The 26,660-nt window shown below is 44.1% G+C and overlaps 1 protein-coding gene and 1 long non-coding RNA gene across 22 annotated transcripts; one reads left to right on the top strand and one right to left on the bottom strand.

The window, feature by feature from the left end:
• Positions 1 to 11,271: 11,271 nt before the first annotated feature.
• Positions 11,272 to 14,750, top strand: LOC136535532 (uncharacterized). The gene is made up of 3 exons (XR_010779010.1): positions 11,272 to 11,959; positions 12,632 to 12,763; positions 14,028 to 14,750. It is a non-coding gene; the product is annotated as an uncharacterized lncRNA (long non-coding RNA).
• A 4,445-nt stretch (positions 14,751 to 19,195) lies between these two features.
• Positions 19,196 to 25,972, bottom strand: LOC136535531 (uncharacterized). 21 transcript variants are annotated; one of them, XM_066527814.1, is made up of 9 exons: positions 25,474 to 25,972; positions 25,158 to 25,258; positions 24,837 to 25,063; positions 24,501 to 24,545; positions 24,119 to 24,351; positions 22,341 to 22,467; positions 21,983 to 22,067; positions 21,745 to 21,864; positions 19,196 to 20,662 (listed from the first exon to the last, which is right to left on the bottom strand). In XM_066527814.1, exons 5-9 carry the CDS (start codon positions 24,154 to 24,156, stop codon positions 20,622 to 20,624), a joined length of 411 nt encoding a protein of 136 aa, XP_066383911.1. In that variant the 5' UTR covers positions 24,157 to 24,351; positions 24,501 to 24,545; positions 24,837 to 25,063; positions 25,158 to 25,258; positions 25,474 to 25,972; the 3' UTR covers positions 19,196 to 20,621. The 21 variants fall into 21 exon arrangements, 14 of the variants coding, with proteins under 14 accessions (XP_066383911.1, XP_066383913.1, XP_066383912.1 ...); XM_066527816.1 differs by having other exon boundaries at positions 24,119 to 24,258; XM_066527815.1 differs by having other exon boundaries at positions 24,954 to 25,063.
• Between the last annotated feature and the right edge of the window lie 688 nt (positions 25,973 to 26,660).

Here is a 26,660-nt window from a genome sequence, read left to right as displayed (position 1 = left end):
GGGCTGACCTGCGCCGCAAGCTCACATAGGACGGTGGGCAGGTGGCGTCCAGAAGTGGGCTGTCTGGGTAGGCAGAGAGAGCTCGCGGGCTTGCCACATCTCGCATGCAGGCCGAATCGTCGGCAGACCCCGATGTGCGTCGACCTACCTAGCATGGCCCACGCTCGTGGGTCGGCCCAAGCTTAAACCCAGACGCCGAGATTTTTTTTTTGAAATCGGAATCCTCGATTCCATTTATATTTATATTTATAATTTATAATTTATAACGTCTTTAAACGCGCGGGCCTGGACGCGGCCTCACCCTAGCCACGTCACCGTTTTATCTGTGCCTCGTCTGATCCATGGCCAGCGGCTCAGCTTTCTTCCCGCCATTTTGCCGCGTTTGTGTGCTCAGCTTCCAGCCGTGAACCAATCCAGTTGCCTGTGCAGTTCACGTTGTCGACTATTGATTGGCGTAGGAGGCGGTGTGGGTCCTACTATAAAAAGATATCTAGCTAGCCTCCTTCTCCCACGGTCTCTCGTGAAATTTTCGTATTTTGATCTCTTTTGAAAACAATTTCTAGAAAAATACCAACGTCAAAACAATTTCTGAAAATAGACCATATTTAGGCGTCTTAGCACATGACGCCGAGATATGAGGCTCGGCGTCGTGTCACGCCACGCCGAGGTACTGCCACGTCACGGACGACCGGGGTCGTCGTCGCCACGGTAGCGCGTGGGTCCGAGACGTCGGCGTCGTGTCAGCCGACGCCAAGTACCCAACATCGGCGCGGTCGGACAGAGCGCCGAGCTCTGGCCCCATCCGGAGCGCGGCCCAGGCGGCCCAACAGAGAACGGTGGCCCAGAAGCTCGGCGTTGGGTCACTTAACGCCGAGCCTCCAGACCTCGGCGTGACCCGACTCAACGCCGAGGTCTGGACCCTTTAGGCCGCGCCGAGGCCCCTTCTTCTTCCTTCCTTCATTCTGAAACCGCCGGCCTCCCTCTCTTCCTCTTCTCCCCCGCGCCGCCACCAAACCCTAACCCCCAAAATCGACCCCCGGTGCCACGATCTCGGCTCCCGAAGGTTCCTCGAGGTAATGGTCCCTCCCCTCCTCCATTCTATCCGCGTAGATGTGCTTACATTGTCCCTAATCATTTGGAATCATGGTTGTTTGGTGATTTGGTATATTTGTGTATGCATTTGTAAAATGTATGGCTTAGGATGATTGAGTGCATTGTTGTTTAACTGTTATATGTGATGAACATGTTAGGTTAGTTTGGTTTTTAGTTATTTTGGTCATTAGGGTTATTTGTTTATTGTAGGTGTCATTAGGGTTAGTTATTTGTTGGTCATTAGGGTTACTATGTATTTTATTAATTTGTTGGTCATTACATTTCAATTTGTTATGACTAGAAATGATTATGTTGTTGGGGTTGAAAAACGATGAAATGATATATTTTAGTTTCTACTTATTGGATTGAAATATATTCATATGTTACACTACTTGTTGTGTGATGGCTGTAGATGGATAAATTAGTGAGGTTGCATCATGGAGGCCGTATTGTTAGGACAAGAGATGATAGTTTGGAATTTCTGGACATGTGTGAGGAGTTGTTGATTTTTTCTGAAACACCATCTTTGACCCAGTTAGTGGAGCGAGTGAAGGTTAAGTTAGGCTGGAATGAAGGAGACGTGCATGTTCAGTTTGAAGGTGTCATAGATGTTGGGTCGTCGAAGGGTCCTCGGATCAAGCGGTTGCTCAAAATTACAAACGAGTCTGAATGGAATGATTACAAGGCAGTTGTATTGGCCTCAGAAGTGCGATCTTTGGATTTAGTAGTAAGTAAGGAGTCCGGCTTAGGAAATGATAACTTCGAAGCATGGCCATCTTCCCCCGCTCACATAGGTTATGGTCCTTTGCCTGAAGAAGAAATACTTGTCACACAACTAGGCTACGGTGGAGATGAGGAAGAGAATCCGGTTTCCGATGGTGAGGGCAATCATGATAGTGATGAAGATGATGATGATTATGTAATTGTTGATGCAGAAGAAGGTTTGGACGACGCTAGCGGAGACTATTCTATTGAGGATGAGCTTAGCGACGAAGATGATCTTAGTAGTGAAGAAGACTTTGGTGATGCTAGGGCTACGAACCGTTTTGACATGGAGATAGCTGGAGATGATGAGTCCTTCGTAGAGGAGATAGCCGAAGACTCTGATGACGATCGCCCTGTTGGTCATCTGAATTTAAGGGAAATAGAGATATTGTCTAGGGTCTTGCCTTGGAGAGATCCACTAGTTGGTGATTTCGAGGACCTTAGCCATGGTCATAGGGCAGTAGCTGATGGTGGGCAAAGTGATACAACTGTGCCTGATGTTAGCGGTTGCCTCATCATACGGAAGGGCATATTGTTTGCTACCATGGATGAGTTGAAATCATGGTTGCAAGAGTACTCCATTGTACACAACCGACCTTTTAGGGTCATCAATTCATTCAAGGAGAAGAGGTACACTGTTGCTTGTGAAGAACAACAGTGTGGTTGGAGAGTATGTGCTAGGAAGACGAAGGCAGGCAAATGGAAGATTACCTCAGTGAAGCAACCACATGTTTGTGCCACTGCTGAGGCAGAAGAGAACCATCTGCAGCTCAATTCTAGGTTCATTGCAAGGCAATTATGTCCCGTGGTGAAGCATATGCCAACCATTACGGTGTCTGCATTGGTTGAGATCATCTTCCAACGGTATAATTACTATGTCAAGTATGGGAAAGCATGGAGGGCAAAGCAGCGTGCACTGGAAATAATATTTGGAAATTGGGAAGAAGCTTATGAGCGCCTCCCTGTAATGTTGAACGCAATGAGGGCCGTAAATCCTGGGATGCACTTCGAGTATTTACCTAAGGAGGGTGAAACAAGGAATGGTAGCCAGGTATTTGGAAGGGCGTTTTGGGCGTTCGGGCAGAGCATCGAAGCATTCAAGCATTGCAGGCCCGTCGTCTCAATTGACGGGACCTTTCTTACAGGGAAATTTGAAGGCACAATGCTTATTTGTATTGGGACAGATGCAGAGGACCAGCTTGTGCCATTGGCCTTTGCGATTGTTCGGAAGGAGGACACGGATAGTTGGTGTTGGTTTCTCAGGCTAGTAAGACAAGTGGTAATTGGTCTGGGACATGATGTTTGTGTGATATCCGATAGGCATGCTGGCATTCTGAATGCCGTAGAACAAGAGATTCCTGGTTACGGCCAAATACATCACCGGTGGTGCACCAGACACCTTGCTCAGAATCTTATAAGGCGTGATCACACAAAGGACAACTTCAAATTATTTGAGGAGGTTTGCAGGCAGCAAGAGGTTCAATTATTCAAAGACAAGTTAGATGCCCTGAAGTTAGCCACAAATGTTGATGGCAGGCAATTCTTGAGCGAGTTGATGGCGTCGAAGGATAAGTAGTCACTTGCATATGACACGGGTGGTTGGAGATGGGGCTTCATGACTAGTAACATGGCAGAGATGTTCAACAGCCTTCTAAGAGGTTGTCGTGGTCTGCCTGTGACTGCTATTACCTCATTCACCTTCTACAAGTTGAATTCTTGGTTCGTTTCGAGGAAGAAGCATGCGAGGTCTCTATGGACAGCAGGCAAAGCTTGGCCACTTTTAGCATCTCAGGAACTAGCTTTCTCAAAGAAAAAGTCTAAACGACAGAAGGGTTCATGTTTCGATCCGATCAACCATGGATATGAGATTCTAGAGGGTGGCGGAACTAACATTGGTGGTGAAGACCGTGGTGCTCGAAAACATAAAGTAGTGATCAATGAGAACAAGTGTACGTGTGGGAAACCGATCATATACCATAGGCCTTGCTCCCACATGAGTACAGCCTGTCGCCTTAGACGTGTTGACCCTGAGGTCCCTCCCCGTATGGCCGCGGAGTTCTCTTTGAGGAACCTAATGAGCACCTGGAATCCTCAGTTCGAGCCATATCTTGACGAGAGTCAATGGCCTACTTATGATGGCCCCAAGTATGTGGCTGATCTTGGTTTACTCTGGAAGAGTAGAGGACCTAGGCGGCGGAAGCGGTTCAGGATGGACATGGACCGAGCCACGAAAGGTAGATCAACCACGAGTAAGGTTGGGAGACATTTTGTAGAGGACACCCAAAAGAGCCATTGCTCTGGTTGCCATAAGCCGGGCCACAATAAGAGAAAATGTCCTGAACTACTTAGACAACAGGTATCCATCAAGCTAGCTACTAGAATTGCTTTGTGTAATGGTACATTGGTTTACTTTTGTTTTTTTTATTTTTATGTTACTTCGTACCACATACACATGCTTTAACTTACACTAATGGTTTGTCATTGCTTATGTTGCAGGATGGATCGGTTCCCCCTTCTTGATCCAAGGTTCGATGAGCACCACCGGGCTCGGAGGATCGAGAACGGAGAGGTATAATCAACAATTCGTATGAAAACACTGCATTGTTCATGTTTTGCTCTATAGTCCATGCTCTTTATTAAGTGACATGCACTAATACTTTTTCATGCTTGTTTTTTTGCAGGTTTTGAATGTGCTGAGGCCAATGACACATAAGGCCTCTATGACCATGGTCTACGACGAGAGGTACACGCCCCTCCTGAAGGTGGCGAACCTTGCTACCGTTGCTCGTGTTTGTCGTCGAGGCACGCCACCTTTCAACCCAGCGGCGCTGACGGCGTTGATAGATCGGTGGCGTCCGGAGACACACAGCTTTCACCTACCATGCGGGGAGATGACGGTCACTCTCGAGGACGTTGCCATGATCCTTGGAGTCAAAATCCGAGGATTCCCAGTGACAGGAGACACGGAGTCTGAAGGATGGCAGCAGCGGGTTGAGCACTTCTTGGGACGGCCCCTAGCGGCAGTTGAGGCTGGCAAGAAACGACGCAGCAGTGGGGTGTCCCTGAGGTGGCTTCGTCAGCAGTTTCGGGAGTGCCCACCCAACGTAGACGCCGAGACCGTGACATACTACTGTCGGGCCTATGTCCTCCACATGTTAGGTACGGTTCTCTTCCCTGACGGCACTGGAGACACGACGTCCTGGATGTACATTCCGTGCCTTTTGAACTGGGAGGATGCCGGCAACAGGAGTTGGGGCTCGGCTATACTTGCCTTCCTATACCGTCAGCTTTGCGAGGCTTGCCGCCGTCCTGGAGGCTCGCACGCTACAATGTCAGGCTGCATCACACTGTTGCAGGTAATAAAGCAAAGTTGTACAAGTTACCACTACAATTCAATGTATTTCTTAACAAAAGTGATTAACATTCATGTTTCCACTCTTTTTTTGCAGATTTGGATGTGGGAGAGGCTTCCAGTTGGGAGACCGCATCAGCTTGATCCCCCACAACCTTGGTTTCCTCAAGGAGACGCAGTTGTCACCCCTACCGTGGCACACCTCTACGAGCGAGCCCATGGAACATACCACGTGTCACGCCACGCGTACATCAGCTTCACCAACGAGCTGGACACCCTTTTGCCACAGCATGTAAGTTTCCCACCCTTTTGCCCTAATCGAGGATATGTGCACAAATTGAGCGTCGACTAGTTGATGACGACGTTGTGTACAGGTTCAATGGAGCCCATATCAGCGGAGGCAAGTAACGGATCTCAACTTGAGCGCCTTGTGCATGGTAGACGAGGACGTCTGGACGATGAGGACCCCCCTTATTTGTTTCTATGCAGTTGAGTACCATCTCCCTCACCGTGTAGCACGGCAGTTTGGTAGGCTGCAGCCTTCTCCGCCCGATGATTTCTCCACCGGTTGGCAGCTCCACAAGTACGTAACATACAATATTTTGTTCGTTTCACATGAAAGAATCATTGAGTAGGCCTTCATATTGCCGATTTGGTGTAAAATTTGCAGGTTCAACAGACAAAAAAATAAGAAGATCACCAACTGGCAGCTGGAGCACCATCGCTACATTGATGAGTGGATGTTGATGGAGCAGAACAACATGGGCATCCACGCCGTCCATCGTGACAAGGCATTCCATGATTACCTTGTTTGGTTTGGTCAACGAACAAGGCTTCAATTGAGGCCCGCTTGGATGGAGCAAGACATTGCTGACATTGCGAGCGAGGATGAGGGCAACAACCCATATGACCAAGCTACCCGAGAAGGCAGGCAAGTTGAGATCGCCCCTACGTTAGCCAGAGCTGTAAGTGATACAACTATTTCAATCTCTGAGGTATTTACTGTGATAGAGACTTAAATTATTGTTTTTGTTGCATAGAGCATGGAGATAATGAGGACAGTGGCCGACCAAGGAAGGGCATTGATGATTCCTGTGGGCGATCCTGATGAGGCCTCCATGTTACGACAACACATTCAGGTAGTCTTCTCTCATTCAGTTGATGTTACATCTTTATATAGTTTTGCGACCAACCCCACTTACTAATAGTGCTTTCAAAATGCAGCGTGCCATGCATCGCCTACGAAAGGTAGCTGCACGCCTTGGATGTAGACGTTCCCCGGATGTGGCAGTCCCACAACAGCTTGGTGCTGGACCTTCTACTGCACATGTTGGAGGGACTTCATCTTCACATGGTGCACATGGTGGCATGACTTCTTCTTCACATGGTGCAGCAACTACTGCAGAGGGTGGTCAAGGACATGGTCATTATGATGATGAAGTTGATGAAGGACAGGGAGAGTATGATCATGAGTATGATGAGATTGGCATGTCCTAGCTTGGAGATGCACCCCAAGAAACTCAAGGCCCCTCTGGTTCTAGACGTCCACATAGGACGCTCAGACCAGTGGACAGGTACACTCCAGGTACCTATCCGTTTGGGAGGGGAAAGCGTTACGCTCGCCGTCCACGTTAAGGTAGAAGGAGCGATAAAAGATCTAAAGACTTCATATGCTTTATTTTGTGCATGGACTATGTATGCATTGGACCTTGTACTATTTTTTGGACTATGTTTGTTGATTGATGAAACATATGTATGGACTATGTTGGATGTTGAATGTGTTGGACTATGTTGGATGCTTAATGTGTTGGACCTTTTGTATGTACGGATGTTGAATGAATGTGTCTGTCGGTGTGGTCATGTGTTATGTGAATGTGTGGAACGTCGCCATGTTTCATGTTTCCAGCTATTAAGGGCATCCATCGCAACTCACAAGGAAGAAGGGGTGTCATCATCCCCATCCTTCACGTTACGATCAACCTCTGTTGGATCCACGGTGACATGTTAGGAGAGTCGGGGAGCTAGCGAAGGGGACGCAAAGGGGACGAAGCACGCAAAGAAGATCCACGGTGACATGTTAGGGAGCTAGCGAAGGGGACGCAAAGGGGACGTAGCACGCAAAGAAGAGATGATAAATTGGTGAACCCAGGGGCTCGGCGTTTAGTCATTTGACGCCGACCCCTGGTACGTACTGGAAAGCAATTCACCGAAGCGCCGAGGTGCCCAAGCTCGGCGTTTAGTCATTTCATGCCGACCCCTGGTGCTTCCTGGAAACCCTTGCATCGAAGCGCCGAGGTGCCCAAGCTCGGCGTGTTATGACTAAGCGCCGAGGTTCGGCCCAAACCGGGCCACGGCCGTTTCCAAACCCTAGGGTTGGCGTGGGCCGCCTCGACGCCGAGCCTCAGCCCAACTCGCAGAAAGCCGAGCCAAACCCTAGGGTCGGCGTGGGATGACTCAACGCCGAGCCTCAGCCCACCACACGGCCGGCAAACCCTAGGGTCGGCATGGGCCGACTCAACGCCGAGCCTCAGCCCACCTCACACACGGCCGCCAAACCCTAGGGTCGGCGTGGGCCGACTCAATGCCGAGCCTCAGCTCAGCCTACCTCACACACCCCAAACCCTAGGGGAGCCTCAGCTCAACACGTAAACGCCGACCCAAACCATTTGGTATATGTTGCGATCCTATTTGCATGATTCAAATGAAAAATCTTTCTCAACGATTCCTCTTCGACTAACACGAGTTATACTAATAAGAGTAGACAAGTTATATTTATGTTTGTATATTTGTTCCTGCAGGAAAAACCGATTGTTGGTTCGATTTCAATCCCCTATTTTTAGGGAGACTCAAATCTTTTTATTCAGTTTGGGAATCAACCATAGTACATGAAACTTAGAGGTAGGTAAACTGCAATTTATGAAATAGCGGAGGCACAACGATTACACTCACATCAAAAGTAACAATGGCATGTCGCAAACTAAACCTAGCATGCCTTAGGGGATTGAAAGAAACAAGTGATACAGACATTACAAAGGGAACACACTCAAATAAAAACTAACAATGGCATGTTGCAAACTAAACCTAGCATGCCTTACGAGATTGAAAAGAACAACTCATACAAGCATTCCACATTCGGATTGACTAACAAATGTTGGTCCTAATAATGCTCCCACATATTGAACTGAGTTGCGCCTTCCCCATAGTATGATCCAGTTGACGGAGGCGGTAGTGGTGGCGGTGGCGGTGGCGGTGGAGAAGGAGGTCCGTCCTTCTTATGGTTCGTGCACTCGCAGTACAGATTATTGCATAGTGCCTCCTCTGCATCATTGCTGTTGTCGTCGTCCGACTTGTCCCTGTTACCACTTCCAGGGCCATACTCTAGGTCAAAGATGCGTCCCTATAGATATGTGATGTACTATTGATGGGGATAGATAGGAGGAGGGTCGACCCATCTAGTGAAGCCACAGTTATCTGGGCAGCTTGAATCCTGAAAACCCATCTACCAATAAGTACTACTAGAAACTACATGCAAATCTAAAAAAGGAGAGAGTTCAAAGGCAATACAAATCCTCGCGGGCATCTGAAGAAACGACGGCCTCCACCGTCACAGTCGTTGTACATCTGCACAACGCAATCCAAACCGTGGCGGCATTTTGGCCAATCTTCAATACGCTTATCGTATGATCTAAGAGGTCTCTCACGGGTGAAGTCACTCTTCCTCTCCAAAGGAAATTCCTCTATTGCTTCTTCAAAAGAATCAGGACCCAGAGAACCCTCCCACACAATCGGAGGTCTCTTCCTCACCCCCTTTCCTCTCCCTCCACCTAAACCCTTTCTACTCGAGGAACCTCCGCTCGACATTTGCTAAAACTAAACCAGAAAACAAGTTGTGTGGATGTGGAGCAAGACATTGAGCACTATATAGATATGAAGGCAGGTTCACCATGAATGCTACGTGACAAAAAACATGTGTGCCTACTCATTTATTGAATCTGAAAAGGCTAGATGCTTCATCTGAAAAGCCTACAACCATGACTGGTCATTTCATCTGAAAATGCTACACCTGTGTTTTGTCACTACATCTTAATGTAGTACATCACTCTGATATTAATTCATTGCGTCTACAGATACAACAGTAAACGAATCTAGGCTTTTCAGTGAGTTTTCAAATAGACTAGTACCCCTTTCAGTGACTGCAACAGTACTTGTAGCCTTTTCAGTGACTGCAACAACACAAGTAGTCTTTTCAGTTATACAAACAGTACGACTACAGTCTTCGGATAGTTAACGAAGTACATGGCATAAGACCATCTGAAATAAAATCATAGTGCATTACAACATAATAAAAAAATTCCAGAGAATAAGTTCATCTGAAATAAAAGCAGAGTGCATTACAACATAGTAAAAATAGTCCAGGGCTACACGACATCGCTCGTGAATGAACCAAATACCTACTGAGTGCAACGAGGCCACTTTCCCTTCCTCTCGGCATCGGGATTCTCCTCCATCGCTGCCTTCGCTCGGCGCACACGCTCAATCTTCTTCTCCCTCTCCGCCCAGTACGCAGCAACACGCCTCCTTTCCTCCTCTTCCTTATGCTCCTTTTCTATAGCCTCCAGTCTGCGTCTCTGCTCAAACCTCTCCTTAACCTCCGCATCCCACTCCTTCAGGCCTTCTAGACGCTGCTTGTCCGACTCCTTGATCTCAGTGTCAATCCACTGCTCAAAGTCACACAGTGGTGGAACGGTCTGCAAGAAAAATAAATTGTTACAAAACAAATAAATAAGCAATACTTAATATCACAAGAAAATTAATTAACAAAATAAAAATTCCTCACAAACGATGCACGGCGTTGTTGCTTTGTAGGTTCCCATGCATAATTGGGACACATCCAGTACCTCTGCCTATATGTTTCCTCATCTTTAGAGATGTCTACCTTGCAAGGATCACCACAAAAGCACATTGGTCGAGGAACACCTTCAGGGAGAGGCTTTAGGTCGTAGGGATTTGCCCTCTGGCGACCATAGATACAATTGAAAGAATTTAGTCATATTAACGGAGAACCAAACCTAAACTTTGGGTTTTCTATTTGTTGCACAGATAATGAATAAACATTAGGATTACCTTGGAATACGAGCTTTACCACGTCTTGGCATCCTAACGTTACGAAGAAAACGCCTTGGTCATAACAAATTGAAATGTAATGACCAACAAATTAATAAAATACATAGTAACCCTAATGACCAACAAATAACTAACCCTAATGACACCTACAATAAACAAATAACCCTAATGACCAAAATAACTAGAAACCAAACTAACCTAACATGTTCATCACATATAACAGTTAAACAACAATGCACTCAATCATCCTAAGCCATACATTTTGCAAATGCAAACACAAATATACCAAATCACCAAACAACCATGATTCCAAATGATTAGGGACAATGTAAGCACATCTACGCGGATAGAATGGAGGAGGGCAGGGACCATTACCTCGAGGAAGCTTCGGGAGACGAGATCCGGGCACCGGGGGTCGATTTTGGAGGTTAGAGTTTCGTGGGGGCCGTGGGGGATTTGGGAGCCGTGGGGGAATGAAGGAAGGGAGGGAAGAAGAAGAAGGGGCCTCGGCGCGGCCTAAAGGGTCCAGACCTCGGCGTTGAGTCGGGTCACGCCGAGGTCTGGAGGCTCGGCGTTAAGTGACCCAACGCCGAGCTTCTGGGCCACCGTTCTCTGTTGGGCCGCCTGGGCCGCGCTCCGGATGGGGCCAGAGCTCGGCGCTCTGTCCGACCGCGCCGATGTTGGGTACTTGGCGTCGGCTGACACGACGCCGACGTCTCGGACCCACGCGCCACCGTGGCGACGACGACCCCGGTCGTCCGTGACGTGGCAGTACCTCGGCGTGGCGTGACACGACGCCGAGCCTCATATCTCGGCGTCATGTGCTAAGACGCCTAAATATGGTCTATTTTCAGAAATTGTTTTGACGTTGGTATTTTTCTAGAAATTGTTTTCAAAAGAGATCAAAATACGAAAATTTCACCGGTCTCTCACCCCTGCTCCCTCTCCTCTCTCTCCGCTCGATCCCTCCCTCTCTTCTCTCCCCCAGGCAGCAGCTCCAGATCCGTGGAGGCGCCTCACCAGCGGCGGCGGCAGAGGGGCCACAACCCCACGGCAGTGGCAGGACTGACGAGGATCCGGCCGGCCTCTCCCTTCGCTCCCTGCTACGGCGGCGGCCTGAGCGACGGCACGCGCGGCCCCGACGGGCGACGACAGCCGGAGCGCCGGCTCGCGCGGTCCCGACGGCGGCCTGAGTGGCAGCTCCCTCCGCTCCTGCTGCGGCAGCGGCCCGTGCGACGGCACGCGCGGCCCCGACGGCTGCCTGAGTGCTGTCTCCCTCCGCTCCTTGCCGCGGTGGCCCGAGCGGCGGTCCGAGCGACGGCACGCGTGGCCCCGACAGCGACCGGAGCACCGGCTCGCGCGGCCCCGACGGCGGCCTGAGTGCCGGCTCGTGCAGGCCCGGCGGCAGGCTTAGCGCAGTCCCGCGCTTCGTCCCCATCCCGCGCTACATCTGCTGCTTCCCCTACCTACACTCTGCTGCGTTGCCTCCATAGCAGCTCTGCTTGTTGCCAGGGAGGCTGCGGCTTAGCTGCTTAGGTGCACGCCGCCCCTCCTCGGACCGCTGGGATAGCCACGCTAATGTCGGATCTGCCGTGGCTCAGTCACACGGCGCATCTTCCATGAGAGGTGAGTAGGGCCGTCACTCTATTGTTCCATTTTTTCCTCTGCACATGTATATAGTAATTATATCTGGTGTGGTTGTTTTTATTTCCTGAATTTTGGCATTGCTTTGCAGAACAAATGGCAGAGTTCATGAACTGTATGGTCTATGGTGATGAAATTACTTTGTATCTTCTTAATTAATGTGCATCTGGAAAGGAAGAACGTCTCTAGAGCTTCACTACTACATGTGTACTTCCTCCGTCCAAGAAAACAAGCAATTCTAGTACAGGACCATGTTTTAGTATATCATGTTTGATCAATTATAGATAAAAAACTATAAACATTTATAACATCAAATAAATATCATTAGATTAATTATGAAATATATTTTCATAATAAATTAATTTAGAGTCATAAATATAAACAATATTCACTAAAAACTTGGTCAAACGTGAACAACTTTATCTGGCACACAACCCATAGTTGCATGTTTTCCTAGACAGAGGAAGTAATTCCTTGGCCAACCTTTTTATATTTCCTATACCTGATTTCATAGTTTGTTTTAGCTATATGCTATAGAAATTCCTGTGAACTTGAAAGATATGGTGATTACTATTCCTTCCTGAACTTGACTTTGGATTGGTAAATTTTAGTAATAAATAGTCCAATGGTCTAATTTATTTTTTTTTCTTGCAGAGAAATGGCACATGCTCTCCTTTATTTGTCCGTGACTTGATCCAGAATGCTCAGGACAATGGACCGATACGGGACTCATGATGGTGGGAAATGGCTGCAAAGCTCAAACTGGTTGTCGTTAAGCAATGGGAGGTAGACTAAAAGCAATCATTCTCTACATTATCTGTCGTTAAGATTGTCCTTTCATCTTTGGCAAATAATATTATTGAACAAAAGGCATTGCCTGAAAATTCACATGTCATAGGAACTAATTAACTATTTCAAATATTGCCATTTAATGTTTCGTGACATGTGAAATTAGCTTCAGAGATAGCTAATAATCTTATTCAATTGAAAGGATGTTAGATAGCACGAAGCTATGTATCTAAAAAAAAGGCCAAAATGCCCTACAATTTGGAATGGAGAGAGTAGGTTACAAGGTGGATAGGCTGATGTGTGTAGAACCATGCTACTGATATGTATCTTTTGAATCAAAGTAATGCATTCCAGATTTTTTATGGTTATAGAAGTTTCCTGGCATCTCATCTATGACTGTGAGAGAAGCCATTTTAGTTTGTGTAATGCGGGGTTCTGTGGCTACCGGTAGTATCGAGGTCTGTGGCTATCATAGCTTTACAAAGTGCATTTCATCTAAAGGTCGCCTAGATCATTTTCTCAGACATCTTAGTAGGCAACCATATTTACAGTTACCAATGATGGTTCAACAGTTCTGCTCTGTTTACCAGACGGAGTCTTTGTGCGTCTCACACAGAGGACTATTAATCATATATGAGTGGCTAATTTATTTTTCTACATAATCAAAAGTTTGGTCCTAAGATGTTAGTGTGTCTCGAGTAGAAGAGAAAGAAGGATTCCATATATTAGTGTGTCCTTGAAAAAAATTCACGGTGTATACTATGTTCTTAAGATTGCCACCTGAATTATTCTTTCTTGGAAGCAAAAGCCTTGCTGCTTCTGTCACATGGTCTTTTTTATATCTTTTTTAGGTTCTTGATCTGCCACAGAGTGTGAACTATGACATTAGTTTTGTAATGTTTTTTGTCTTTAGATGGATGAAAAATATAGAAGCATTTCAGTTGCGAGATATTTCTGTGTGTTTTTACCTTTTTTTCTTTTATTCTCTTCAATTGAATTTTGTTCTCACCACATTTCCTATATATGACTCACATTTTTGTAAATTTGATATATGATGATAGCTGTTGTTAATGTTAAAACAAAAGGGTTGGAGCGTGGAGGACCTCACCTGCATCTACAGTGGTCCCACTTCTCCTTTGTTAATTTTTACCATAAGAAATAACCAAATTCCTATAACCCTTGTTTTATTATGCGTTTATAATTTGGTAATAGTGCTCACAGTCTAATTGTTTTGCAATATTTCCAATGTCTTTGATGACAGGTAGGTAGGGACTGTCTCTCACAAGTTTTTCATTCTGCATCTGTGGACTTTCAGCACTAACAGTACAGCGGTTGCACCAAAAAATTGTTAGTAAATTGACTAATGCTCACTATGTAACATGAGAAAAAATTCATATGTTGCTTGAGTGGTGCACCACCAGAATTTTGATGATGGCATCGCCCCTGCCAAGGAACTTCTGAACCATATTTCAATAGACATATGGTATCAAACTAACTGGATTATGGTGTATTAACTTGGTAAGCTCCTTCATCCATTTCCTACTTAAGCATTGCTGCCTTGTGTGTTATGTCAAAGCAGTAGTGTTGTTTTTAATCCTGGATATAAATGAGTTTGCATGACTAGATATTTTGCTCAGCTCAAATGTGTATCTCGTGCTATACTAATGATAATTAATGCTCTTGCAAAATAGGTGACAGGTTTATCATTGTCTTACCCCCTTCTTTTCCCCTTCTTTCTTCCTCCTTTTTCTTCTTGGTTTTCCTTCTTGTCATCACCAGCTACATTGATTTAGGAATACATAGTTTCACTTTTTTAGCACCTCCTACCTTCAGTGCCATAGTTTCCCTATTTTGTATCCCTTTCCTGTTTTATTTCACAGCTTATAAAAATGCTTTACCAAACTAATGATACTGATGTGTCATATCAATCTACGAATATATCAGTGCAAACAATGCTTGTTGCTGCTATTTAATCTTTCTATTCTAGAGGACGAAACTTTTTATAACAGGTACTGCCTATGCCACTCTCATAAAAAACTTCCGATCTATCAATCTTGGTGTCCTATAGATATTGTTTACTACTAAATGGTCACTTCAAATTGTTGGATTGCTTCGGATTTAAAAAGAACATTATTTCAGTGGAAACAACAATTGTAAAGTTCTCTTTGCATGGTAAATATTTCTCAATAGGTATCTTATATTTCTCTACTGGTGCTGCTATTTTTTCTCTGAATACATATAATCTATTGGTTCCAAAGACAATATCAGTTAGTAAAAATGTACGGTCCCTCATCCTTTTACTACATTGCAAGCAGTTAGAGGTTATTGTTTGTTATTATACAACAACAACAAAGCCTCCTAAATAAATTGGGGTAGGCTAGAGTTGAAACCCAGCAGAAGCAATCAAGGTTCAGGCACGTGAATAGCTATCTTCCAAGCACTCCTATTTAAGGCCTAAGTATTTGGGTATATTCCATCCTTTCAAGTCTCATTTTATTGTCTTTACCCAAGTCAACTTCGGTCTTCCTCTGCCTCTCTTCACGTTACTATTCTGGCTTAGTATTCCACTACGCACCGGTGCCTCTGGAGGTCTCCCTTGAACATGTCCAAACCATCTCAACCGGTGCTGGGTAAGCTTTTCTTCAATTGGTGCTACCCCTAATCTATCACGTATATCATCATTCCGAACTTGATCTCTTCTTGTATGAACGCAAATCCAACGCAACATATGTATTTCCGCGACACTTATCTGTTGAACATGTCGTCTTTTCGTAGGTCAACATTCTGCACCATACAACATAGTATGTTTAATCGCCGTCCTATAAAACTTGTCTTTTTAGCTTCTATGGAACCCTTTTGTCACATAGGACACCAGATGCTTGCCGCCACTTCATCCACCCTGCTTTGATTCTATGGCTAACATCTTCATCAATATTCCCGTCTCTCTGTAGCATTGATCCTAAATATCGAAAGGTATCATTCCTAGGTACTACTTGACCTTCCAAACTAATATCTTCCTCCTCCCGAATAGTAGTGCCGAAGTCACATCTCATATACTCAGTTTTAGTTCTACTGAGTCTAAAACCTTTAGACTCTAAAGTCTCCCTCCATAATTCTAGTTTCTGATTCACTTCTGTCCGGCTTTCATCAACTAGCACTACATCGTCCACGAAAAGCATACACCAAGGGATGTCTCCTTATATGTCCCTTGTGACCTCATCCATCACTAAGGCAAACAAATAAGGGCTCAAAGCTGACCCTTGATGTAGTCCTATCCTAATCGGAAAGTCATCCGTGTCTCCATCACTTGTTCGAACTCTAGTCACAACATTGTTGTACATGTCCTTAATGAGCCCGACGTACTTCGTTGGGACTTTATGTTTGTCCAAAGCCCACCATATAACATTCCTTGGTATTTTATCATAAGCCTTCTCTAAGTCAATAAAAATCATGTGTGTCCTTCTTCTTCTCCCTATACCGCTCCATAACTTGTCTTATTAAGAAAATGGCTTTCATGGTTGACCTTCCGGGTATAAAACCAAATTGGTTCATAGAGACCCGCGTTATTGCTCTCAAGTGATGCTCGATAACTCTCTCCCATAGCTTCATAGTATGGCTCATCAACTTAATTCCCCGGTAATTAGTACAACTTTGAATATCCTCTTTATTCTTGTAGATCGGTACTAATATACTTTTCCTTCACTCATCAGACATCTTGTTCGATCGAAAAATATGGTTGAACAGCTTGGTTAGCCATACTATAGTTATGTCCCTGAGGCATCTCCACACCTCGATTGGGATACCATCCGGTCCCATCGCCTTACCTTCTTTCATCCTTTTCAACGCCTCTCTGACCTCATATTCTTGGATTCTCCGCACAAAGCACCTATTGGTGTCATTAAAAGAGTCATCCAACTGAAAGGTTGTGTTCATATTCTCACCATTGAACAATTTATCAAAATACTCTTGCCATCGATGTCGGATCTCATCCTCCTTCACTAAGAGATGCTCCCTTTCATCCTTAATGCACTTAACTTGGTTGAAGTCCCTTATTTTTCTCTCACGAACCCTAGCCATCCTATAAATGTCCTTCTCTCCTTTCTTCGTACTCAAATGTTGGTAAAGATCCTCGTACGCTCTACCCTTTGCCACACTTACAGCTCGCTTTGCAGTCTTCTTTGCCACCTTATACTTCTCTATGTTGTCCACACTCCTGTTATGGTAGGACTTCCTCGTTCCACCACCAAGTATCTTTAGCCTCGCCTCCACTTTCTTTGGTTACTCCACGCACCTCTTTATTGTTTGTTATAAGCTAGCTAATTTAGTGTAGAGCATGGCCAAATACCAATTATGGAACAACTTCTAATATGTATATGTGCCCCCGTTTTAATTAGACTGTCAAGGGAACTGTGTTGGAACTGAGCTTTGCATATATTTTACATTGTGAATAATGTCATCCTCTTGGCTCATTGGCCTAAGCCTAACTATAGTTCTTAGATCTTAATGCATTATGATCTTAGGTTGAGTTCATGCTAGATATATTGAGGTTACGCATTGCATTTATTGTACGTTTTTTCCTATGAGTATTCTTTTTCTGGTGTTTCAAAATTCATGAGAGAATAAAAGGGCTTCTACCAAAGTAATTCATGAGACCATATATTTGCATACAACAACAACAACAACAACAAAGCCTTTAAGTCCCAAACAAGTTACCATTAGAATGGCTAGATTTAACGTTGGCTCGCCACGCCTATCACAACCCTCCTCCTTTACCAGGGCTTCGGACCTGCTATGTTGAGACAACATAGGCGGAGACAACATATATTTGCATAGTGGTCATCTATTATAAAAAGTGCTTGGCTGCTAATAAACTTGAGAGCATAAAAGTACCAATATAATTGATCCTTAAAATATTCGGGGAACTTACTAAACATAGTTTAATCTTGCCAATAAATATAATCAGGCTGGAAATGTAAACAGGATGTAATCAGTTCTGTTCTGAAAAAGTTAGATTTTGCAGAGCACTGAAACCTTATTGCCTCTTCTTTAGCCTCTGATACTACTCAAGTGGGCTCATGGATTAGCTTTATTTTATTTTCTGTCCCTCCGTTAGATAGTTTTATTTTCTACGCGTTGATTTTTTTTTGAAACAATGGCAGGAGCTCTGCCTTTCAATTAAGACGAATGAAGTTTATATACAAGCAAAAGGTAGCCAAGCGTGGCGTCAAACACCACGAAAGGTTATCCACCTACGCAACGCGACAGAGTACACATCGACAACCCATCATAAGATGTCAGACCAACAGGCCCGAAGCAGTAGGCTGCAGCAGGTCATCGTTGCCGAGCTCAACGGGCCCGCGAAGAGCAGCTCCGACTTCCTGCCATGATCCCACGCCCTGCCCGCGGCGATTGCCGAGCCTCTAAAGCTGAAAACCCAGCCGTCGGAGGAGGGTTGGACACGCGTCATCATTGCCGAGCTACATCCCCTGATGCAGCAGCTCCGACTTCGCAATGCAGAACTCGCCGTCTCGCATCAACCGGGCGCCGAGAGACGGAGGGCATCCGTCGAAGGAGACATCACGGCCGAGACAAATTTCCACAGCGACGCCTTCAGGAAGGGTACGACGCCGGATGCATCGCCGTCGCTTGTCCAGAAAAGGACTGAGTTTTCACCCGTGGAAGACATGGTTGAGGGCACAAGAACACGACGCCCCCAACAAGGAAAACGACGCCCACAGGCGTTGCCGTCACCAAGGCTTTCGCCCGAGGTGCCCCTAGCACATACGTCGAGCCAAGATGCTGGACCGTAGCCTGTCGCCACCGTCGTCATCACTGCCATCCCGCAGAAGCTTCTCCAGAGGGGCATCGACGCGCCGGCTGCTCACAGCAGCCGCACAGCTACGTCGGCCGCCACCCCCTCCGATCGGGCAACATGCAGAACTGGACTTACCCTGCCACGCGCGTCATCCTGCCGCACGCCGAAGCCGTCGCCAGCTACCGTCGCCGGCCCAAGCACCCGCCGTCGACGTTGCCAACCTCCGCCAGCCACCGTTAGGCGCATGCCCCACCACGGGTGCCGCCCCCTGCCCCGGGGGCACCGGATGTGGCCGTGGCGCCAGATCCAGTGCCCAACCACCGTCTTCTCTACCACCCATCGCCATCGTATGCCGTACAGGCCACCGCCACAGTCACCGCGAGACCTTGCGGGGCAAGGACCGCCGTCGAGCCGCTACCGCCGAAAGGCCCGTCAGCCGCCCCTGCGCACGTAGATCAAGCGCAGAGGGGATTTGGCTGCTACAGATTCACCATCCTTATGTTATACACTATTAGGTTATAGCATCAAGTCATTTCTAACGTCTCGCAAAAACTATTCTCTCTAATACACAGTCGAGCAAGGATTCAACTTGCCAAGATGCTATGGCGGCGGCTTCACCAACCAGCCTTCAGACTCTGACGACGAAGTTACAAGTTGGGGCTCTCCCTCTTTAGCCACCAGGTAAATTCCCACTCCGTAGCTAAGTGCTAGAAATATTGGAAAAAGTCTACTTCACCCCTCCACCTTTCATACTTGGTCTATTTCACCCCCCACTATGAAACCTCCTGTTTTACCCCCTGAACTTTCTAAAACCGCCTATTTTACCCTCTGGGCGGTTTTCAACGGCGGTTTGCTACAAGTAACAGTATGTCTACTACAGTAACAGTGGGTTCGCTACAGTGTCGGTGGTTTTGAATTTCCTTTTTTTATTTATTTTCGGTGAATTTTTGAAAAATCATAGTAAATCATAAAATAAAAAAAATCTAATTTTGTTAAACTCCACATGAGTAGATCTACATAGTGAATATATAATACGGTATGCTTTAGTACAAAATTTTTACTGTAGCCTTAAATTATTTGGAAAATCTAATTTTATCTGTAATTAATTAGAATAATTCATAGCTGCAGCTTTTATGGTCCAATTGTGGTGAAATTTTTATGGTACGCTAATTATTATATGCTTGAACTATAGTATAAATTTTGTACTCATTGGACTATGTATAACTTAGTTATAGATAAATTCTAATTAATTACAGACAAAATTGGATTTTCTAATTAATCTAAAGCTAAAAAAAAATTTAAGCATAGCCGTATTATATATTCACTGTGTAGATCTACTCATGTGGAGTCTAATAAAATTAGAATTTTCATTTTATGATTTTTCAAAAATTCACTGGAAATAAATAAAAAAAGAAAATTCAAAACCACTAGGCACTGTAGCAAACCACCGTTATTGTAGCAGACCCGCTGTTACTGTATCAAACCGCCGCTGAAAAACGCCCAGGGGTAAAATAGACAGTTTTAGAAAGTTCAGGGAGTAAAACAGACGGTTTCATAGTTGGGGGGTGAAGTAGATCAAATATGAAAGGTGGGGGGTTAAGTAGACTTTTTCCTAGAAATATTTATATCAGTCCCAATGCTACGATCTTTATTGTTGTTACAACACATGCATATATCATTGTACGTGAGATAACAATACTTACTTTTTCCCTTGATTGCTATATTATAACTGGACTGTGGTATATCCAAAAATAACATCTACTATGTTGACCTGGCAGGCTTTTGACAAACTTGCTGCTGTGAATCTGATGATGCTATGCTGGCCTGATTACCGAGCAAGGAGCACCACCACTCGAAAAGCGTAGAGAAACATGCGCCCTATTTGCTTGGGCTTGTTTGGCTTATAAGCCGTACTTTTTTAGCCAATGAACAATATTTTTCTCTCACATCAAATCAGCCAACAGTACTTTCAGTTATGGCTTATCAGCCAAACAAGCCCAAGCGAACAGGGCGATGACCGTTTCTTCATGTGATAGTTAACTAGTCCATTACGCGCGCCCTCGCGCGCGCCGGCAAATCACCTGGTTAAAGCGCAGGTAAAAAATATGTTCAATCTTTACATGGAAACAATATTAGGAGTTTAATGTAGATATTTCATGCACAGAAACTGAAAGATTGAAAGTTTTTTTTATATGGTGCAAGACATATCTACTCTGCATACTTTTAAAATCATGACATCTTCTATGCGTGATAATCATAGACACGATATTTCCAGTGCATACACATATCTGAATTTCGTACTTGAATGGAGCCTATTATGAAGGAGAGTAACAATGCTCTACATTTAAGCAAATTTGAGTTCCGTTTCAAAGGAAAACAAATCATAGCAGCACAAAACATAGAAAATAAAAACTCCACTCCAACCTAAGGGAAAGAATCTTCGCTCTCACTCTCTTACTATGCTTGTTCAGATTCCTGTGGCTTCTTCCCACCATTCTAAACATCTCAAAGTATCAATTGTTGTGTTTTAGAATCTATAGTTTTTCACTATCCACTATATCCTGTTTCAGTGGTTAAGGAATCTCAAATGATCATCATCTAAACTAGGAGGACAGCCATCTAGCAGTCTTTAGAGTTTCTAAAATATGCCCCCCTTAATCTGTATAACACTTGGATAGTTTATCATTACTGAGAACTGTGAAATCTTTAAGGAATCTAGGGCATGATTGAAATGTGACAATGTAACAGAGATTTCACAGGAAAGGTGGCGACAAAACACGTCAATATAGTTTTCTTCATGCAAGGTGACTAAAATATTTAGATAGTCCAATTTTACATGATCGTTGACGAAACAAGTAGCACGAGAAATGTGGCATAACCCATGAAGCGGGTTAAGTAATCTCAAATGGTCATCATTTCCTGTGTGCTCAAGGAAGATGCGGCACTGCAATAGCATGTTCGAAATGACATACTAAATCAATATATACATTACTGGTTCAAACAGCACTTAAATTCTAAGAATAGATGGGAAAAACGATCAATGAACTTCTTTCCTCACTAAACAGCAGGTAAGGTTCAACAATGTCACCCAAAGTCCTTGCATAAAAATTAATTTAACCAAGTTGAAGCAATTGGACCACAACAGAACAATACGAAGATGTACCTGAGGTTGTTTCGTCGACAAACATATAGGAGATATGCCCATGTCTGTAATCATCACTGATGATTGGTCCCTCCCTTGTAGTGACCATGTAAAGATTTTTTATCTTTAATTTCGTAGAATCTAGAGATAACATAACAGATCACATAAAAAGGACGGTGGTGATATGATAGAGTTGTCAAACATAACATTTGAGATATATATACATCAATAGTAGGAGGGGAAGGGGAGCGAACAGCACCTTGTAGGTGAGGGTCTGTGGATGTTGACTGTGACTGGGTTGGCCGGCCTCTGCTGCTTCTCCATGAAGCAGGCTTCATCTCTGCCTTCACATGAACCCGCGAGTTTTGTACCAAAGATGAACGACGTGCAGGTATCCCCATAACATACCAAAATTAATTTCTTGTATGCTCAATAAAGATGCGGCAGCATAGCCTACTCCAAATGCATATTAAATCAATATATATCCCACTGGTTCAAACAACACAGCAATTGTAACAATAGATTGAAAAAGATCAGTGAACCTCTGTCCTCATTAAGCAGCAGTTAAGATCCATCAATGCTGACCAAGATGTAGTAATTAGACCACAAGAGAGCACCTGAAGATCTACCTCTGAGGTTGTTTCATTGACAAACATATAGGAGATATCTCTGTCTGTAATCATTGGTAATCCCTTCTTGTCCGTAGCGATCATGTAAAGATCTTTTATCTTGAGTTGACATAACCTGAAGGAGATAACAGAACACAAAGGGAAAAAAATCAAACAAAAAAAGACTGGGTGACTAGGGCTGTCAGCGAAACCAAATATGCAAGGAGAATAAAAACACAAAAGGACATCAATGTACATGGTTTATTTATTGTTTTCCTGATTGGAAAGTAAGAAAAAGGAAATGCCAAAAGTATTTTAAAGCAGTAGCATGGAATCCTGACAGTTAACAGAACTATTATGAAACCTAGCACGCTGATTAGTGCTTTGACAGCAAGTAGACCTAACAGAGCTGCAGCAGAGTCAAACCTGTAAAAAAGATACAGTTGTAACAAACCACCACAAAAGCTATTTTAAAACGAAATTGGCTACAGATTGTGGGGCTGCGTGGAACGATAAATTTTTAGGATTTCATAATTTTGACAGGAAAGGCGATGTTTAGTAACAATAACATACGTAACTTTAATGGTGGACCTCGCTGTAATATTTCAGAAGAATTGTGATGGTCGAAACATAAACGATGGGGCTCCACACGTTCCAATACTTATTTAGCATTAAGTAGGCTGGGAGCAGGGGTTATAGCTAGAATTCTTGAAGGAGAAAAAATAATGCAACTTGAAACCATGAGTACACTTAGAAGAAAATTAGCATCATACGGCAGAGAGGCCATGCATGTAGCATGTATTAAACAGGATCCATGGATAACATTGATAATAGAACATGTTACGTGCAACAGTTTATATTTTTGGATAAGCTAGGAGCATCTGTACATATTGTAAAATGGGTGCACCAAGTTCCTTTTACATGTGTATGCATGCGTGGAGCATCTAGCTAAGTAATTTGTAGGCTAACTAATTAACTTTTTCCATGTTGCTACACAGCCTAGACTCCGGTAGGCAATTTTGAATATCCTTATCATCATTCTGACTCTATGACTCAAGGAGGCAAAGGCCGAAAAACTGGCACCAATTCAAGTATAGAATTTTATATTTCTTGGCATGACGGACCGACAAAAGGTTAATTGCATGACCCTGCATAATCTATGTGGTAAATCTAAGGCCCTGGATAACATAATAATAGGAAGGGTACCATAGCACTATGAAAACACACCTTTCCTTTGAAGAAGGTAGAATATGTATAAAATACAGAATCCACTCAGACGGTAGCTGACTATGTTTGGAGGACATAAATAAACCTTAAATTAGCAAAACTTAGATGATATTAGGTAGCAGCCATCTGTACGTTTGTGAAATATAAAATTAGTGCACAACCTTGTAGGCTGGTGGGATGGGGGCATATTTGGCATCGAAAGCAAAACTATTAGATTCAGTTTGTTTTTCATTCTCATGAAAAAAGGGAGATATACCATAGAGCTATATGTCAGTAGTAGTTTTGAGTAGATATGATGTGCTGACATGGCATCAGCTAGTATTTGACAGTTCATAACTATGTAAATAAATAATGTATCCATGTGGTCAGAACACCACCAAAAAATATTCTTGGGTGGAGATGTAAGGCGCAAGGAATACAGATCACAATCAAGGGGAAAGATATGACCAATGTGATTCAACAAAAGGTTGGAAGCCATTAAGATTTAAGGAAATATGACTAGGGCAGGACAGGGCAATAAAAGAAATCATGAGTTTGAATGACCACTAAGAATATAATACCTCCTCAATGCATTCATTGTGAACATCACCATGTCCATGTGGAATTTGAGGTCATCTTGGAAAATAGAGTAGAAAGTAGCAGTGTAGATCTGTTCCTACACTTGAGCTCTACTTGGAGTAGGAGGTATGTGACCATAGGCCTAAAATGCATCTGTATTGTAAATCCCTATGCGCGCACCAACTTTTCACAGAAATTTGTACTTGCGTTGTAAACGAAATATCAAAAAACTATGCTGAAAGAAAGGAAATGATATGACTATTTTAGCTTTATATTTGAGAGTAAAAAATGCATGTTCTTTTCATTTATAAAATGAAGCTGAAATCTACAATAGGAAGTTAAGACCACTCTGCTAATCTGTAGGTGAAAGAAAAGTTTACTCACTGAACATTTTGGCAGTCCCAATATGACATACACAGAAATGTGTACCTGCGTTGTAAGCGAAATATCAAAAAACTATGCTGAAAGAAAGGAAATGATATGACCATTTTACCTTTATATTTGACAGTAAAAAATGCATGTTCTTTTCATTTATAAAATGAAGCTAAAATCTGCAAGTAGGAAGTTAAGACCACTCTGATAATCTATAGGTGCAAGAAAAGTTTACTCACTGAACACTTTGGCAGTGCCACTATGACATACACAGAAATCTGTACTTGCGTTGTAAGCGAAATATAAAAAACTACTGCTGAAATAAAGGAAATGATATGACCATTTTACCTCTATATTTGATAGTCAAAACTGCATGTTCTTTTCATTTATAAAATGAAGCTGAAGTCTGCAATAGGAAATTGAGACCACTCTGATAATCTGTAGGTGAAAGAAAAGTTTACTCACTGAACACTTTGGCAGTCCCAATATGACATATCGTTTATCCTTTCTGTTGTGTCCATGAGTCAGGCGCAAATATATATTGGCGAACCAAAGTTCAGAGAACATGTAAAAACCTGAAACATATTCAGCAAACGACAAGAGCACCAATTCAACAATTAAACTACGTACCAAAGAGGTAAACAATGGAAAGGCGTACACGTAAGAAACCTGAAATCTATCGGGGCTATAACAAGAGCATCAATTTCTGTACTCGTCATTATGTACTTTATGTCTGCAATTTGAATGTCCTCTAAAATCCTGCAAAGATTCTGTACACGGTTTTAGAAAATGCATGCTCATTAGATTAAGTCGGTAATCTAACAGAAACAATGGCCGACTAAAAATTAGTGCATCATTCTATTAGTATCCGACCAACTATATATTGCTGAACCAAAATTTAGAGGACATGTAAAAATCGGTAAAGACATGCCTGGAGTTAGAGGATTGAGGAACAGGAAGAGGAAGAGGAGAGGTAGAGACGTGCCTGGAGTTGGAGCTGTTAGCAGTGGGATGAGGAGAGCGATCGATCTACAGATGAGCTCATCTCCTCGGCGTCGATAGTCCACCTCTTGCTGGCGAGTGGCACCGGCGGCCCAGGTGCTTTGCGCCACCGCCGAGGGGCCCTGAGGCTGCCGACTAGATGGAGACCGTGGAGAAGGCGCAGCAGCGCCGCCGGCGACGGGAAGAGGCGGCGCTGGCGATTGAGAGGGGCGGCGCGACGTCGCGGGGAGGAGGTTGCAGCGGGTCCCGTCCGACGCGTCGCGGCGAGGAGGGGAGGACAGGAGAGGAGAGGAGAGGCCGGGTTTATTTTGTTGCTAGAGTAATCCAGAAGCAGAAGGGTCGGGAAAGGGAGGCGGCGAGATATTTGTTCACACGCCAATTAAACGATGACACGCTAGCGCACACAGTAACAAATGGCGGGGCTAACGCTGACCGTAGAAAGAAGATCGGACGCTGTAAATTTTTTTGACTGACGTGGACAGCCCGAGCGACGGCCGAGGCTCGTCAGCCTCGGCTTAATGATAGTAAATGAGACTATGCATGTGTAATATAATATGTTCTACTTATAATCTACAGACTTTTCATGACTATGGCCCTTGTTTGGCTGACCCTTATATTTGGCTTGTTCGGCTTTTTTTTTCAGCCTGAACAGTGTTTTTTCCACACAACAATTCAGTCGGAACAGTGTTTTTCAGTCAGTTTCAGCCAAGTTTCAGACCAGCGAACGGGACCTATGCCTTTGTGTGAGCTATGTTAGGATCCAAGTTCTTAGCACTATGCAGCTTAGCCAGTACAGCTAACCTTCTCAATTATTGGTCTGTTACGTTCGACCTTTGTGCTGGTTATCCTAATTTGGCTACGCCCTTGCTAGACGTATAAATGACTTCATCCTCTTCATGTTTGCTGTTAAACTGATGCTCCATATTTATCGCGTTTCCTCTTCTCTATCTTTAGGTATCTAATAATCAAACATTGTTAGAAAAGCTCTGTGGTGCCAACATGCGCGCCCCTGTGCGCACCTATCACTAGCTAACTGTAACATCCTAAAATTTGCAAGATTTTAAAATAGGTGAATATAATTTATTTATGCCTTTTGTGAGCATTTAAACTTAGAAAAATAAAAACTTTGTTGAAGTTAAAATTTATTATAGAGTCTAGAAACATTGTTCT

This window comes from Miscanthus floridulus, chromosome 2 (genome assembly GCF_019320115.1).
Source record: "Miscanthus floridulus cultivar M001 chromosome 2, ASM1932011v1, whole genome shotgun sequence".
In the NCBI taxonomy this organism is placed as follows: Eukaryota; Viridiplantae; Streptophyta; class Magnoliopsida; order Poales; family Poaceae; genus Miscanthus; species Miscanthus floridulus.
Note: the sequence above shows the minus strand (reverse complement) of the source record. Positions and strands in the feature narration are given on the sequence as shown.